The sequence below is a fragment of the Oncorhynchus mykiss genome, chromosome 9 (genome assembly GCF_057628025.1).
Source record: "Oncorhynchus mykiss isolate SJ-2025 chromosome 9, ASM5762802v1, whole genome shotgun sequence".
Lineage (NCBI taxonomy): Eukaryota > Metazoa > Chordata > Actinopteri > Salmoniformes > Salmonidae > Oncorhynchus > Oncorhynchus mykiss.
Genome location: NC_143030.1, coordinates 64,754,300 through 64,771,618, shown reverse-complemented (window position 1 = coordinate 64,771,618; position 17,319 = coordinate 64,754,300). Strand labels below are relative to the sequence as shown.

Here is a 17,319-nt window from a genome sequence, read left to right as displayed (position 1 = left end):
TGTTGGATGAGGTTGACGATGAACACGGTGAGTTGCCCTGTGGATCAAACAGGTCCAGGCCAAGTAGGAATGGAAGTAGACTGTTGGTGGAACCAGTAGTAGTTCTGTTAGGTGGGTCGCAAGAAAACGTCTATCAGTGCATTCAGTCTGAGATTGATGAGTCAGTAAGCAACATAATTCTCTCGTCAGAGCTTAGAGATGACAATCTGTTAAAAGCAGTGAGTTCATCCAAGACTGTGAGCTCTGATATCTTTGAGGTGGCAATAAGGGACATCAACGCTGGCCTCTCTTATGTCCTCCTGCAAGCAACATGTAGCAGAAGCAGCCAAGTTGCCAGAGAGATGCTTTGCGTTGTCTCTGTGAAGTTGCTGCCGTTGTTCCCTGAGCTGACAGGAAAGGTGTTTCCCAGTGTCCCTGTAGAATTGCAGAGGATACTGGAATCGAAGTTGCCTCATGCCACAGCACAGGTTATTGTTTCTGTCATTGATACCATGATTCATCTCTGTGGAAAGGAATGCACAAGGGATACTACAGAAGGACAGGATTCTGTTAATAGCCAACTAAGTAGATTTCTACATGCTGTGTCTGACAGAATCAAAGACGTGATATTGAAGATCAAATCATTTAGCCCCCAGCCTGACAAACAACCCGGAACATCCAAATCCATGGAATCTCTCCAGGACACAATACCATACTCAAAACCCAAGCTTCTATTGCCAACCACCTCATCCATAGACCAGTCTTGCTCAAGCTTGATAAAGCTGTGCTCATACTGTTATTCCACACCTGACTTCAACAGAGAGTTCAGTGACCTGGAACAGGAGAGACGAGTGGTTCAGTCACCTCAGCCGTCAATGTCAAGAAAGGAGGTTGTTGACCTTGGAGACATTCCATCTGCAATTTGGGGCCAATCAAAAAATATGGAATTCCATAAAATAGCCTCAATGGCAGTGAGCCAGATCATGGAAAACACTGTAACTGAGATCACCACACTTTTTGATTCCAAAATCTGCACCATTTACCAAGGAGGATCACTTGAGAAGCTTGATGAACAAAGCATGCCACTGGACCCCTCTATAAAGCTCCCACACAACACCGGTGTGGTAGATATCATCTTGGAGGGTGTGCGGACTGTAATTGATGCCAACAAGGATTTTTTAAATACTCTCACAGACCCTATACTCTTTTGGGAGCAAGTCCAATTGGTTTCTGACATTATCCTTCAAATGGTACAGGCTAAATTGAAGGAAATGTTCACCGTACAACTGCTCCTCAACACTGAAAGCAACATCGGATTTAGTCAACACGGTGTAGTAACCAGTGCAAAGGAGATCCTGAGCCGGATCTTGGTGAACATCAAGAAGGGACTGCCAACATGCGAGTTGGAAGGGTCCAGGGAGGCACTTGCAAAGCAGTTTTTGGACTCCCTAATCCATAACCTCGAGCTACTGATCACCAGGGATGTGGATCAACAGCCAGAACAAGGTGCCTCCAGCTGCTTTGTTGAACAGAGAGTGGCTGACAATAGTACCTCAATTATTGCAGGGACTAGATGCAGCAGTTCTCTAGAGCTCGAATGTATGGTTGCTGATGTTAGGCCTATAACAACTCATTTGTATCATGCCATTGTGGAGACAGCAAACGTCCTCCCTAAGGATTCGATTGACTTATTGACTGAGACTGTGCTAATTGAAAAGGCCCAGCAGGTAATGCTAGATTCCAGCAGCACCAATATACTACGCCTGGCAATCAGTAATTCACAGATGGCTTTCAAGAAATCATGCCCTGAGAAGGAGGACCTTCAGAAACAACTTGTTTTGGATTTTGTGAAGACATCGGTAGGGAACCTACTCCAGAAGTGTTTGGGTTTAAAGGCTTCCCAAGATGAATCTCAACCCTTTCAACACCCTGCCTCTGGCTTAAGCCAAAAGTCTATTCGCTCCATCCCCGGCTGGGTGATGTCAAAGCTGAAGGGTACTAAGACCAGCGTGGAAACTGTCTCTGCAACAGCCTTGATCACAACAACCATGGTCCAGGAAGTAATGGGCTCCGTCCCACTGACCAGAGATCTGTCAGTGGATGCAAGTGTTTGCCTCAGCAAAGGTAAGGCATTTATTAATTGTATACATTATTTTCTAAACTGAATATTATCTCAAATTTAAGGGAGATTTGAATATAAGGTGTTATTGTATTTATCTTACTTTCGCAACTTTCAATCAATTCAAATATTCATATTTTTTTATAAAATGTCCATTTTATTTTTTCAAGATCCTTCAAATATGTCTTTGCCGCTTGAGGATATTCAATGTTATGAGGAGCTAGTAACAGAATGTGACATAGGAAAAATGGCTGAGAAACCTTTGGACACTGAGGCTGACCGTCCAGAAACAGGACTGAAAACTGTAAATTGGCGCGAGAGAGTCCCCTATTTCATGGGTCTTTGTCAAAAGAAACCAGAGACAATGTCCCTTGTAAGTCTGACTAAAAGTCTGGCTTCAGATAAATATAATTCTCAGGAAGATGTACAAGAGTTTCAGGCCACTTCAAGTCAGTGCACGGTGACAAGATCCTCATCCCCATTGGAATTGATCAGCAATAGGTCTGTGAATAGTGTAATGAATGCCCTTCTCTTGAAAGTCAAAGAGGATTCGATCGAATCAGTGTTGGATTTGCACCAGGCAGCAGGCGGGTTCAGTGCAGAGGTGCCCAGAGCCATTGCTTTCTCTGTGGTTCCGGGAATCAGCACTGACAAAATGCCTGAACCATCTCTCACCATAACTAAGGCTCAAGGAAAGACAACCAAAAACAGGCGAGAGAGATCCTATTTCCCTAGTTGTTGTCCACAGAAGGCGCAAAAGAAAGCCAAAGTGAGTTCCGTTTCGACTTTGTCTGACAAAGCTAAGTTTGTTGATGACGTGTACCATGACCTACTCCAAAAAAAGGGATCTGCCATAAAATTGTGCCAATCAGTTGAGCAATTGCCCCTTGCAGTAGATGAGTGCAGTTCAGAGAGAATTCCCCATTACTTGGGTCTTAGTCAAAAGAAACCAGAGACAATGTCCCTTGTAAGTCTTGCTTCAGACAAAACTAATTCTCAGGAAGATGTTCAAGAATTTCAGGCCACTTCAGGTCTATCCACGGAGGCAAGAACCCCATCCCCAGTGGAATTGATCTCCAATGGGTCTGTGCATAGTGTAATGAATGCCCTTCTCTCAAAAGTCAAAGAGAATTTGGTTGAATCAGTGGTGGAATTGCACCAGGCAGTAGAGGAGTTCAGTGCAGAGGTTCCCAGAGCCATTGCTTTGTCTGTGGTTCCGGCAATCAGCATTGACAAAATTCCTGAACCATCTCTCACCATCACTAAGGCTCAAGGAAAGACAACCAAAAACAGGCGAGAGAGATTCTATTTCCCTAGTTGTTGTCCACAGAAGGAGCAAAAGAAAGACAAAGTGAGTTCAGTTTCTACTTTGTCTGACAAAGCTATGTTTGTTGACGACATATGCCAGGACCTGCTCCAAGAAAAGGGATCTGCCATAAAACTGTGCCAATCAGTTGAGCAATTGCACCTGGCATTAGAGTGCAGTGCAGAGAGATTACACCATTTATTGGGTTTTAGTAAAAAGAAACCAGAGAAAATGTCCTGTGTAAGTCTGACTAAAAGTCTGGCTTCAGATAAAAATGATTCTCAGGAAGATGTACAAGAGTTTCAGGCCACTTCAAGTCAATGCACGGTGGCAAGAACCTCATCCCCAGTGGAATTGATCAGCAATGGGTCTGTGCATAGTGTAATGAATGCCCTTCTCTCGAACGTCGAACATAATTCAGTTGAATCAGTGTTGGAATTGCACCAGGCAGCAGGCGGGTTCAGTGCAGAGGTTCCCAGAGCCATTGAGTTGTCTGTGGTTCCGGTAATCAGCACTGACAAAATGCCTGAGCCATCTCTCACCATAACTAAGGCTCATGGAAAGACAGCCAAAAATGTACGAGAGAGATTCTATTTCCCTAGTTGTTGTCCACAGAAGGCGCAAAAGAAAGCCAAAGTGAGTTCCGTTTCGACTTTGTCTGACAAAGCTAAGTTTGTTGATGACGTGTGCCAGGACCTGCTCCAAGAAAAGGGATCTGCCATAAAATTGTGCCAATCAGTTGAGCAATTGCACCTTGCAGTAGATGAGTGCAGTGCAGAGAGATTTCCCCATTTATTGGCTCTTAGTCAAAATATACCAGAGACAATGTCCCGTGTAAGTTTGGCTAAAAGTCTGGATTCAGACAAAACTAATTCTCAGGAAAATGTACAAGAATTTCAGGCCAATTCAAGTCTATCCACAGAGGCAAGAACCCCATCCCCAGTAGAATTGATCTCCAATGGGTCTGTGCATAGTGTAATGAATGCCCTTCTCTCAAAAGTCAAAGAGAATTCGGTTGAATCAGTTTTGGAATTGCACCAGGCAGTAGAGGAGTTCAGTGCAGAGGTGCCCAGAGCCATTGCTTTGTCTGTGGTTCAGGCAATCAGCACTGACAAAATTCCTGAACCATCTCTCACCATCACTAAGGCTCAAGGAAAGACAAACAAAAACAGGAGAGAGAGATTATATTTCCCTAGTTGTTGTCCACAGAAGGAGCAAAAGAAAGACAAAGTGAGTTCAGTTTCTACTTTGTCTGACAAAGCTATGTTTGTTGACGACATATGCCAGGACCTGCTCCAAGAAAAGGGATCTGCCATAAAACTGTGCCAATCAGTTGAGCAATTGCACCTGGCATTAGAGTGCAGTGCAGAGAGATTTCCCCATTTATTGGTTCTTAGTCAAAATAAACCAGAGACAATGTCCCGTGTAAGTCTGACTAAAAATCTGGCTTCAGATAAATATAATTCTAAGGAAGATGTACAAGAGTTTCAGGCCACTTCAAGTCAGTGCACGGTGGCAAGATCCTCATCCCCATTGGAATTGATCAGCAATGGGTCTGTGAATAGTGTAATGAATGCCCTTCTCTTGAAAGTCGAAGAGGATTCGATCGAATCAGTGTTGGATTTGCACCAGGCAGCAGGCGGGTTCAGTGCAGAGGTGCCCAGAGCCATTGCTTTCTCTGTGGTTCCGGGAATCAGCACTGACAAAATGCCTGAACCATCTCTCACCATAACTAAGGCTCAAGGAAAGACAACCAAAAACAGGCGAGAGAGATCCTATTTCCCTAGTTGTTGTCCACAGAAGGCGCAAAAGAAAGCCAAAGTGAGTTCCGTTTCTACTTTGTCTGACAAAGCTAAGTTTGTTGATGACGTGTACCATGACCTACTCCAAAAAAAGGGATCTGCCATAAAATTGTGCCAATCAGTTGAGCAATTGCCCCTTGCAGTAGATGAGTGCAGTTCAGAGAGAAGTCCCCATTACTTGGGTCTTAGTCAAAAGAAACCAGAGACAATGTCCCTTGTAAGTCTTGCTTCAGACAAAACTAATTCTCACGAAGATGTTCAAGAATTTCAGGCCAATTCAGGTCTATCCACGGAGGCAAGAACCCCATCCCCAGTGGAATTGATCTCCAATGGGTCTGTGCATAGTGTAATGAATGCCCTTCTCTCAAAAGTCAAAGAGAATTCGGTTGAATCAGTGGTGGAATTGCACCAGGCAGTAGAGGAGTTCAGTGCAGAGGTTCCCAGAGCCATTGCTTTGTCTGTGGTTCAGGCAATCAGCACTGACAAAATTCCTGAACCATCTCTCACCATCACTAAGGCTCAACGAAAGACAACCAAAAACAGGCGAGAGAGATCCTATTTCCCTAGTTGTTGTCAGCAGAAGGAGCAAAAGAAAGCCAAAGTGAGTTCCGTTTCTACTTTGTCTGACAAAGCTAAGTTTGTTGATGACGTGTGCCAGGACCTGCTCCAAGAAAAGGGATCTGCCATAAAATTGTGCCAATCAGTTGAGCAATTGCACCTTGCAGTAGATGAGTGCAGTGCAGAGAGATTTCCCCATTTATTGGCTCTTAGTCAAAATATACCAGAGACAATGTCCCGTGTAAGTTTGGCTAAAAGTCTGGATTCAGACAAAACTAATTCTCAGGAAAATGTACAAGAATTTCAGGCCAATTCAAGTCTATCCACAGAGGCAAGAACCCCATCCCCAGTAGAATTGATCTCCAATGGGTCTGTGCATAGTGTAATGAATGCCCTTCTCTCAAAAGTCAAAGAGAATTCGGTTGAATCAGTTTTGGAATTGCACCAGGCAGTAGAGGAGTTCAGTGCAGAGGTGCCCAGAGCCATTGCTTTGTCTGTGGTTCAGGCAATCAGCACTGACAAAATTCCTGAACCATCTCTCACCATCACTAAGGCTCAAGGAAAGACAAACAAAAACAGGAGAGAGAGATTCTATTTCCCTAGTTGTTGTCCACAGAAGGAGCAAAAGAAAGACAAAGTGAGTTCAGTTTCTACTTTGTCTGACAAAGCTATGTTTGTTGACGACATATGCCAGGACCTGCTCCAAGAAAAGGGATCTGCCATAAAACTGTGCCAATCAGTTGAGCAATTGCACCTGGCATTAGAGTGCAGTGCAGAGAGATTTCCCCATTTATTGGTTCTTAGTCAAAATAAACCAGAGACAATGTCCCGTGTAAGTCTGACTAAAAATCTGGCTTCAGATAAATATAATTCTAAGGAAGATGTACAAGAGTTTCAGGCCACTTCAAGTCAGTGCACGGTGGCAAGATCCTCATCCCCATTGGAATTGATCAGCAATGGGTCTGTGAATAGTGTAATGAATGCCCTTCTCTTGAAAGTCGAAGAGGATTCGATCGAATCAGTGTTGGATTTGCACCAGGCAGCAGGCGGGTTCAGTGCAGAGGTGCCCAGAGCCATTGCTTTCTCTGTGGTTCCGGGAATCAGCACTGACAAAATGCCTGAACCATCTCTCACCATAACTAAGGCTCAAGGAAAGACAACCAAAAACAGGCGAGAGAGATCCTATTTCCCTAGTTGTTGTCCACAGAAGGCGCAAAAGAAAGCCAAAGTGAGTTCCGTTTCGACTTTGTCTGACAAAGCTAAGTTTGTTGATGACGTGTACCATGACCTACTCCAAAAAAAGGGATCTGCCATAAAATTGTGCCAATCAGTTGAGCAATTGCCCCTTGCAGTAGATGAGTGCAGTTCAGAGAGAATTCCCCATTACTTGGGTCTTAGTCAAAAGAAACCAGAGACAATGTCCCTTGTAAGTCTTGCTTCAGACAAAACTAATTCTCAGGAAGATGTTCAAGAATTTCAGGCCAATTCAGGTCTATCCACGGAGGCAAGAACCCCATCCCCAGTGGAATTGATCTCCAATGGGTCTGTGCATAGTGTAATGAATGCCCTTCTCTCAAAAGTCAAAGAGAATTCGGTTGAATCAGTGGTGGAATTGCACCAGGCAGTAGAGGAGTTCAGTGCAGAGGTTCCCAGAGCCATTGCTTTGTCTGTGGTTCCGGGAATCAGCACTGACAAAATGCCTGAACTATCTCTCACCATAACTAAGGCTCAAGGAAAAACAACCAAAAACAGGCGAGAGAGATCCTATTTCCCTAGTTGTTGTCCACAGAAGGCGCAAAAGAAAGCCAAAGTGAGTTCCGTTTCGACTTTGTCTGACAAAGCTATGTTTGTTGATGACGTGTACCATGACCTACTCCAAAAAAAGGGATCTGCCATAAAATTGTGCCAATCAGTTGAGCAATTGCACCTTGCAGTAGAGGAGTGCAGTACTGAAGTCTCCAAAGCCATTGCTTCGTCTGTGGCTAGAGTGATTAGTGTAGAAAAAATGGCTGAGTCATCTCTTAACACTATTGCTCAAGGAAAGCAAACCAATAACAGACAAGAGAGATCCTATTTCCCTAGCTTTTGTCTGCAGAAGAAGAAAAAGCTAAACAAAACCGAACAGAGTTTCACTTCTACTTTGTCTAACAAAGCTAATTCATCTGGTCCCCAAGAAGTCTTACCCAAAGTCTGTGGCAGTGCTACCCCAAGTCTATGCAATACAACAGAATCTCAGTCCACAGCTACAGGAACTCCATCTACACCCGTGGTTTCCTTCTCCAGTGGGTCTGTGCATAGCTTGGTATGTGCACTCCTCTTGAAGATCCGGAAGAATGCCGATGGATCTCCTCCTCAGTCAGAGCCAGAGCTGATTGAGAAAGTCCTGTCTGTCAGTGGATCTGTGTTGACACTGTTGGCAGAGGTCAACGGAATGTCCGTTGATGAGGAATCATCTACCCCTAGTCGGGCACCTCCTGATGAGGTAGTTGAAGCAGTGTACAAGGACCTGCTGCAGGAAAAGGGTTCTGCAATCGAATTGCACCAGGCAGTGGAGCAGTGCAGTGCAGAGGTCCCTAGAGTCATAGCCTGGTCTCTGGTAAAGGAGATAAGCACTGCTCCCCCCAATGAATTCCTTGCTGCCCCAGCTTTCCTCCTCTCCTCTGTCCTGCTTCTCTCCGGACATCCAAGTAAGGCGATCTCATTATCTGGAAATGCCAAATCACTTGCCGCAGCAGCAAGTGATAGACTCCCTAAGGATGAGAGTCAGAAGAGGTTTGGCTTGTTGCCAAAGCTGCCTAAGACACATAAAATGCAGAAGAGGCCAAAGTTGAAAGCGAAGGTATGAAAGTCTTTGAATTAATAACTTTATTTAGTTAAGCGTCTCTATTTTGACATTTTATGCTGTGTTTATGAACCATCAGTTTTAATTGCTAGTGAATTACAATGATTGGGAATGATCAGAATTTCTGTTTCTGACAGCTTTGTGACTTATGTTAACACTTTTCTATGACCTTCCAGAACAAAGTGGATCCACTGGCCATCTACCCCTCTTTTGATCTTCTGAGAGAAGATCCACTTGAGGACACTTATGATCATTCATAAGGAAGCCACCTCTGATTATCATAAACGGTAAATCTAAAAAATCCCATTTTTTTTTTGTTGAATACACATCTTGTCCATACCATTTTGAAGTGTTACTGTTGATGGGTATAGTGGGTCTAGGCCCTGATTTTAGCTCATGCACAGAATTGATTTATCTCATGAGTTACTCTCACACATCTTAAGTCAGGATATGACACGTGTTAACACCATAGATATTTGTCAGCAGTCTGTCACCATCTCACTACTCTGTAATATGTTGGGATGCTGAGCATGTGCAAATTAGTTTTTGAACTGTGGTGAAATGTTTTATGACTATGGGGTCCTCACTAACTCTCTCTAATTAGACTTACAGTACAGCCGTCCTTTTACATCACCTTCCAACCCATTTGGAGAACTGACATTCTGGTTCTGGCACCAAAAGACAGTCTCTCTTCACTAGCATTGCCAGTGTCATCACCAAGGCCTTCACTAGAGCACTTCACCCAGTCATGACCAGATCTAGGACCATCCGTAGTAATAGTTAACTTGACCACCTGATAATTCAAGAGAGGATCCACTGGATCTTGGGACCTTATGATCATCCATCTTTGTTTAGATAAACTTGTTAGTTCAGAATCCAATTTATCATTCCATTGTTTTCATTCTTGAGGTTGGTAGCCACACAATTACATTTAGACTTTAGCTAGGTTTCCATCCAATTGGCGACAGATTTTCATGCAAATATTCTAAACTGAGATTTAGACTTGTCCCATCAAGCCTCTGCCACAACATCTTAAACCACCTTACTTGCTCCAATATGGCAAATTGAATTACATAATTATTATATAGTTAACCATACAATGAGAAGTGATATGAGCGTATCGCCATTTACTTTGCTTACAGTTAAGTTGACATATGAATCTGTAAAATACAGTCACCTTGAACTGTGCCCATGAAAAGCATATGAAGACAAAGGACACCTGCTTATGTATTGCAAAGTTTAATAGTAAATGAAAAGTGTGCCTTTCCGCATATGGGGGGGAGGTGTATTAGAATGGATGGGGAGTGCAGATGTCTTTGGTCCATACTTCATGGTTGCTGTAAGGAGGGGGGTGTATGAATTGGATGGAGGCAAGAGAAGGCACTTAAGTTTACAGTTTGCACTGGAAGAATTGGACTGAACTAGATTGTTAGTTCAGTCCATATGACTGAACTATTTCAGGGGTAAACCATATGCTCAGCATGTATATAACATACAAAATGCCCCATGTGAGCGCAACAGAATTATAGCTATATATACACACACAGTAAAGAAATAAAATGTAAAAGAAAAAAAATGAACATGCTACTCAATCTAGAATAGATTATCCAATTGGAAAACAATGAAGTTATTTTTTTATAGGCAGAGAAAGAAAAAAGGAAATGTTTTTCTCTTTGGTGATCACCAGATAGTTGAGAATGTAGACAAAGCTGTGAATGTGAGTTCTTACACTTGGTAAAAGAGATGGACAGGCATAAATAATTCCCCATAGAGAATAACTCTAGTTTTTAGACAACTAAGAAATACTACATGTACATGCTTGAAGCTACCACAAGGTAACAACTAGCAATGTGTTGTGGAGAGAAAATGCAGTGCATGCATCTCCGCAATTGAAGAGTAGGCCTACTGTGCATTAGGATTACTGAAAATAGGCCTAAATTTAGTGCAGATCTGAGATTAGGAAAAATTTGCTGAAGGCAGGAAGCTCCTGGAGTTGGCTACCAAGCCTTATGTGCTCAAGCACAGTTGCTGATACATGCCAACTGATCTACCCTGCTGTATACACTTTGCACTTCCCCAGAAGACTTTGTAAACCATTGAACAAACAAGAACTACATAATCTTTATGTTGATGTGCAATATAACAAAATGAAGACATTTTCCTCATGGCCAAATTATATGATGAAAAGAAGACTTCAGTACCTATGTTTATAACATATCTAAAACAAAGGTATTCCTATGGATAACTTCCCACCAGTAATATTGGAGGAGATGGAGGGGGTTCTCTCAATTCTTCTACTCATCGGGTATTACCCTTTGGTACACAGAGGTATAACCTTATACACATGCCTTGCAGTTTGACACAACACCGCTTTGCTTTCGGTAAATGGTGAACCAAGCCCCATTTCAAAATAACATTATCAGGGGAAAAAGCAAATCCCGAAAAGCAACATTATGCCTCCAGGCAGTGTACAAGGGGAAACAATCAGATATTTCTACAGATTTTGTTAAGTTATTGTATACTTTACTAAGAATCTTAAAATCAGTCCCAACTCAGTAGTCATAAAACGTATTTGAACTAAGATCGAAACAGCATTCACAAATTTGATCCGATTTTTTTCCCTTCTCTAGGAAATGATCAAGAGGAAAGTTAACATTAAAAAAGGACAAAGCTCCTAAAGCTCGCTTTTTGACATGTAAAAAAAATCACAAGAACGCGCACTGATGTTCGTGATGCAGGCATCTCTGCATTTCGAGAAAGGCAAAGTTACACTGTGATACATGGCAAGCATGTCAAGTGTGGGCCGTTTATGGTCCTGTCTGAGATGCACTGAAAATAAGAGTAGACCAAATAACACCTAAATATATGTACTTCTAACAAAGGGAAGTCCAAATTCAGACTGTAGGTGTAGGGGAGTGGGGGTTCCTTTCTCATACCTGAGACTTGAGAAGTGGAATAATTCATAATTAAATATGTATGTAATAAAGAAATCGAGCCTTCTCCTTGGATTATACAATAACAATATAGAGAAGGACAGGACAACTATCCACTAAACTATTCTCATACATGTGAGGGAGGGAATAAACAACTGCCATCAGGCAACATCCAAAGTGATTGCCTCTAGTTCTAATTATAAACTGATTCTTTGTCCAGTTCAAGGAGTACATATTATTTACAGACACAACCAGTATTTATGGAAAGCTCTAAATGAATTGGATACAAATAAACTTATGTAGTGTTGATTGTATGCCATTGATGAAAGTCTTCCATACATACTAGCAAGCATGCCATAACATATGGAACTAAAATGGTGATGACTACAAAACAAAAAAAGGCAACCAAAATGAATTTGATGCTTGAGAAGAAAAAAAATCAAATAAAAATGCCTTTTAGCAGTGCACAAAATGCATATAAAAATCACCGCAGTCTCTGTGCTGAACTCATCATCAGATAACACTGGCCTCTGAAGTAGCAAAATGCTGCTCAATCAACAGGCATGAGAAAATAGGTCTTATTAGCAGAATTTCAAGTTTGGTGGATGAATGGTTTTGCCTATGGGTGGCACTAGAGCTCATTTGACAAAAAGATGTAAACTTGTATTCTATTCTTCATCAAAAAGGAGTTAGTGGGGTGGAAGGGGCAGGGTATCAAGGGTGGAGTGCCAGGGTTAGTAGGGGGTTTTAAGCCAGGTAGTTCCGGTGTCAGGGGCAGTGTGTCCGCGGAGGCCTTTGGGGCAGACCATTATGAGAAGGGTGGTCTTGACGGTAAGAAGAGGATGGAGTGGAGTTGGAAGGGCCTCTTGTGGAGTTGGAGGATTGTGTTACAGTGCTGGTAGGATGGCTGGGGCCGTCACCTTGGCCTTGGTTGCCCTGGTAGCCTTGGTAACCCTCGGAGCGGTAGCCTCCGCGATTGGTGTTCCTGTCGCGATAGGAGCCGCCATTGTACCGCTGACCACCGGAGTAGTATCCCGGGCCCGCCGTATACCGCCTGTTGCCTTGGAAAGTCTGAAAGGTGCAGATTAAAATCACACTTAAAACACAAAGCAATCATATCATGTTTAATATTTTTACTCCTAAGGAAACATGACTGAAAACAGTTAGCAACTCCTTTAGTTGCATGTTTATGATTGCTTTGTGAGCTGACCGTTTTGTTCGGATGGGTAGGGTGTCCTTCGAAGCTGGAGCCCTGGTGCTGAGACTGAGGTGGTGCTTCTAGGGACCCTAGGCCTGTGATGGACGAGGAGGTGGAACTACAGCGGGAGCGGCTGGAGTAGCCTGTCTGAGGGTGGTACACTGAAAGGAGAGGGCGTCACGAGGGCAGGCGTTACCATAGAGATACATAGTATTATACAAATATGTGTTCTATTTAATTCTGTGGGCGTTACTATCAAGACAATTGATTATTTACCCTCTAAATAGCAATGCAATACTGTATGATCACAGTGAGTTTCTGTAAGAGGAAAGACACCAAAGAGAAGAAAAAAGGAATGTACCTGATCCAAATCCTGTGACGCTTGTCTTCAGTGGTTCTAGCTCGAAAGTGAACTTCACAGCTTTTCCCAGGTCTTCATCATACTTACGTTCACTTACAAAGTGCTGGAAAAAGAGGAGACAAGACCTACAGTATGTGGACACCCCTTCAAATGAGTGGAGCCACACCTGTTGCTGACAGGTGTATTAAATAGAGCACACAGCCATGCAAACATCGGCAGAGTTCACACAGAGATCCAAACTCTGCCATTGGCCTCTGGAAACACGTTCTCTGGAGTGATGGGGGTGCGTTCTCAGCCCTCTCCTGTACTCCCTTGTTCACCCATGACTGCGTGGCCATGCACACCTCCAACTCAATCATCAAGTTTGCAGACGACACTACAATGGTAGGCTTGATTACCAACAATGGAGAGATGGCCTAAAGGGAGGAGGTGAGGGCCCTCGGAGTGTGGTGTCAGGAAAATAATCTCAAACTCTACGTCAACAAAACAAAGGAGATGGACTTCAGGAAACAGCAGAGGGAGCACCCCCCTTATCCACATCGACGGGACAGTAGTAGAGAAGGTGGAAAGTTAAGTTCCTCGGTGTACACATCACGGACAAACTGAAATGGTCCACCCACACAGACAGCGTGGCAACAGCGCCTCTTCAACCTCAGGAGGCTGAAGAAATTTGGCTTGTCACCAAAAGCACTAAAACTTTTACAGATGCACAATCGAGAACATCCTGTCGGGCTGTATCACCGCCTGGTACGGCAACTGCTCCGCCCACAACCGTAAGGCTCTCCAGAGGGTAGTGAGGTCTGCACAACGCATCACCGGGGGCAAACTACCTGCCCTCCAGTACACCTACACCACCCGATGTCACAGGAAGCCTCTCTAGCCACTTTAATAATAAAAAATTGGATGTAATAAATGTATCACTAGTCACTTTAAATTTTAAAATAAATGTAAAAAAACAAAACAATGCCACTTTATAGGTTTACATAACCTACATTACTCATCTCGTATGTATGTACTGTACTCTTATGCCATCTACTGCATCTTGCCTATGCCGTTCGGCCATCGCTCATCCATATATTTATATGTACATATTCTTATTCATTCCTTTACACTTGTGTGTATAAGGTAGTTGCTGTGAAATTGTTAGAATACTTGTTAGATATTACTGCACGGTCGGAACTAAAAGCACAAGCATTTTGCTACACTCGTATTAACATCTGCTAACCATGTGTATGTGACCAATAAAATTTGATTTGATGAATCACACTTAACCATCTGGCAGTCTGATCTGGGTTTGGCGGATGCCAGGAGAACGCTGCCTGCCCGAATGCATAGTGCCAACTGTAAAGTTTGGTGGAGGAAGAATACTAGTCTAGTTCTATATTTCATGGTTCGGGCTAGGTCCCTTAGTTCCAGTGAAGTGAAATCTTAACCCTACAGTATACAATGACATTCTAGACTATTCTGTGCTTCCAACTTTGTGGCAACCATTTGGGGAATGCCCATTCCTGTTTCAGCATGACAATGCCCCTGTGCACAGAGCGAGGTCCATACAGAAATGATTTGTCGAGACCGGTGGAAGAACTTGACTGGCCTGCACAAAGGCCTGACCTCAACCCCATTGAACACCTTTGGAAAGAATTGGAATGCTGACTGCGAGCCAGGCCTAATCGCCCAACATCAGATAGTGTTATTGCGGTTGTCAACTAACCTTTATGTCCGCTCGTAGCTCACTCAGTTGGTTCTCAGACATGGATGCTGATTGGTCAGTTAGCCTGCGGAGCTCCTCTGCTCTTTTTTGACGGCCATCCAAAATGGCCACTTAAACACAGATACACAATATCAGTCAACCGCTCGCTCACCAAATATTCAGACACCTTCAGTTGTACGGAGAGAAATCCACACATAAGCAATACCATACTGAAACTTGGGACTAGCTATGTCCTCAACATGAGAAGTTAAGACTATTAGTTGACTAGTTTTTCCAAAATAAAATCATACAGAATACAACACTGCATCCCTAAATAGCTCTACAGGCTTTTCCTGCTGCTGACCAATATCAGGACTGAGGAGGGAAAAAGAAAAACCACAAAAAAACTCCCACAGAGGAACCGTACTGTTTGTTTATCAGTTGCTAAGGAGGATCAAATGACAGAAAATACTTCTCTCCTCATGAGGTAAAAAGGGGAAGGGAAGAAAGTCTAATACATTAACAGTAACACACACCTAAAGGAAGGGAAGAGATTAGGGCAGAAACTGGTACATTTGAAGGAATTTTGAGTTTCTGTAATGTCAAAGAACTTCTCTAGAGTTCCCTCGCTTCTTCCCTCAATTCCCCACACACCTAGACACAAAGAAAGCATTTAGTCTCCCTTGAAACCTGACACTATTCACTTTTTCCAAGCTCAGGATACACAACACTGTATTTGGAGGCAGTAAAGAATAAAGGGAGAATGGCCTACTTGTGGAAATATGCAGTCTTGCTCTGTCATGTTTCACTACATTGAAGACTGGTATGCCTAAGGCCCAAAATAACCTTAAGGACATACATTCGAAGCATGCTGGTTGGTTACGTGTTAACTTATGAACTGGGAGGGAGTAGGTAACATCTATAGGTAGCCTATATGGAATGTCCTAACTGGGACAAAGGCTTTCAGGAAAAAAATAGAAACATAGTAATAATAGAAACAAAGTCTAATAAACATTGAGTGTACAAAACATTAAGAAGACCTTAATATTGATTGGCACCACCCCTGCCCTCAGAACATCCTCAATTTGTTGGGGCATAGACTCTGCAAGGTGTCAAAAGCATTCCACAGGAATTCATGTCCCACGTTGACTACAACACTTCCCACAGTTGTGTCAAGTTGGCTGGATGTCCTTTGGGTGTGGACCATTCTTGATACACAAGGGAAACTGTTGAGCGTGAAAAATCCAGCAGCTTTGCAGTTCTTGACACAAACCGGTGCGCCTGTCACTTACTACCATATCCTGTTCAAAGGCACTTAAATCTTTTGTCTTACCAATTCATCCTCTGAATTACACAATTCATGTCTCAATTGTCTCATGGCTCAAAAATCCTTCTTTAACCTGTCTCTGAAGTGGATTTAACAAGTGCCATCAATAAGGGATCATAGCTTTCACCTGGTCAGTTTGTCATGGAAAGAGCAGGTGTTCTTAATTTTTTGTACACCGAGTGTACATTGAAGTCCAAATGCTAATTGAAAGGTGTTGTACTCACTGGCTTCTGCTTTGACTTTGTCCATCTCTGTCAACAGAGTAACCTCTCTGTCCATTAGACTAAGAGAGAGGTTGGGAGAAAGAGATATGAAATGACATGTTCTTTACTACAATAAGTTGACCATGATTATTTACATTTCTAAGATAGTCTGTACTTTGATTTTGGCAATACTCACAATTTGTCAACTATGACAACACTGGTTAGCAATAGGCTACATGTAATGCTGAAAGAGGTACTAGTGGTGATTGCTGTAGTGCAGATGTGAGAGCAATGAACTGGTTCAGTGATCAAATCTCTTAAATTGCTTAGCTAAACATTCTGCTTAAAAATAATGGAATTTGTGGTATGTTATATCCCACCATAACAATTTAATATTCCAAATATTAACTACAACTTTACAAACTAAATGTAGTGGAGTTAATGTTGGGAGATGTACCAGCTCTGGAGCTCAGCAAACGTCTGCTTCATGGTCTTAATAGAGGAGTCCATTTCATCCTTAACCAACACTCTGTATCGAGTAAGCGACACTGTGCATCTCTGCAGGTCCTTCACAGAGCGGTCAATGTTTGGCGCTGAGTGTCAAAGAACAGGGTCAGAGGTCACTTGTCTTAAACAAAGCATTACTAGAGCTGTTGTCATTAACACTCCAGTGCACACATCCTAGTTTTATAAGATAATACACAGCTTAGGTACCTGGGACTACTAATCTACCATCGGACTGCAGGAAACCCATGGATTTGACAATATTCTGTATCAACAATAAGGAAATAAAGCACATTTGGCACTAACCAATCTTCCTGGCTCCAGAAAATCCCTGTTGGCTTTCATCAGTGGTGAGCACAGAGGAAGTGGATGATTGCTGGGAGTTGGTTCTGGGACGGAACTTGTTGCCACGGGGAGGCTGGTGATTCCTTCCTCCTTGAGCATGATGAGGGGTGGTGCTTGGGCCACTACAAAAAGAGTCTGCTTCCACACCTTTA

At 42.9% G+C, this 17,319-nt stretch overlaps 2 protein-coding genes across 3 annotated transcripts in view; one reads left to right on the top strand and one right to left on the bottom strand.

The window, feature by feature from the left end:
• The first annotated feature begins 263 nt into the window (after positions 1–263).
• Positions 264–2,144, top strand: LOC149981297 (uncharacterized). The gene has a single exon (XM_090185013.1). It carries the CDS (start codon positions 342–344, stop codon positions 2,142–2,144), a length of 1,803 nt encoding a protein of 600 aa, XP_090041139.1. The 5' UTR covers positions 264–341.
• Positions 2,145–9,829: 7,685 nt separating this feature from the next.
• The window catches only part of LOC110532541 (spermatogenesis-associated serine-rich protein 2), a 53,874-nt gene continuing 46,384 nt past the window's right edge, over positions 9,830–17,319 (bottom strand). For both annotated transcript variants that reach the window (XM_090185011.1, XM_036988545.2), the window contains exons 7-13: positions 17,129–17,314; positions 16,776–16,911; positions 16,340–16,398; positions 14,810–14,919; positions 13,099–13,201; positions 12,750–12,898; positions 9,830–12,610 (exon numbers count right to left, since the gene is read on the bottom strand). In XM_090185011.1, the coding sequence (XP_090041137.1) occupies positions 12,308–12,610; positions 12,750–12,898; positions 13,099–13,201; positions 14,810–14,919; positions 16,340–16,398; positions 16,776–16,911; positions 17,129–17,314 (1,046 nt within the window). In that variant the 3' untranslated portion in view covers positions 9,830–12,307. The remainder of the gene's footprint in view (positions 12,611–12,749; positions 12,899–13,098; positions 13,202–14,809; positions 14,920–16,339; positions 16,399–16,775; positions 16,912–17,128; positions 17,315–17,319) is intronic.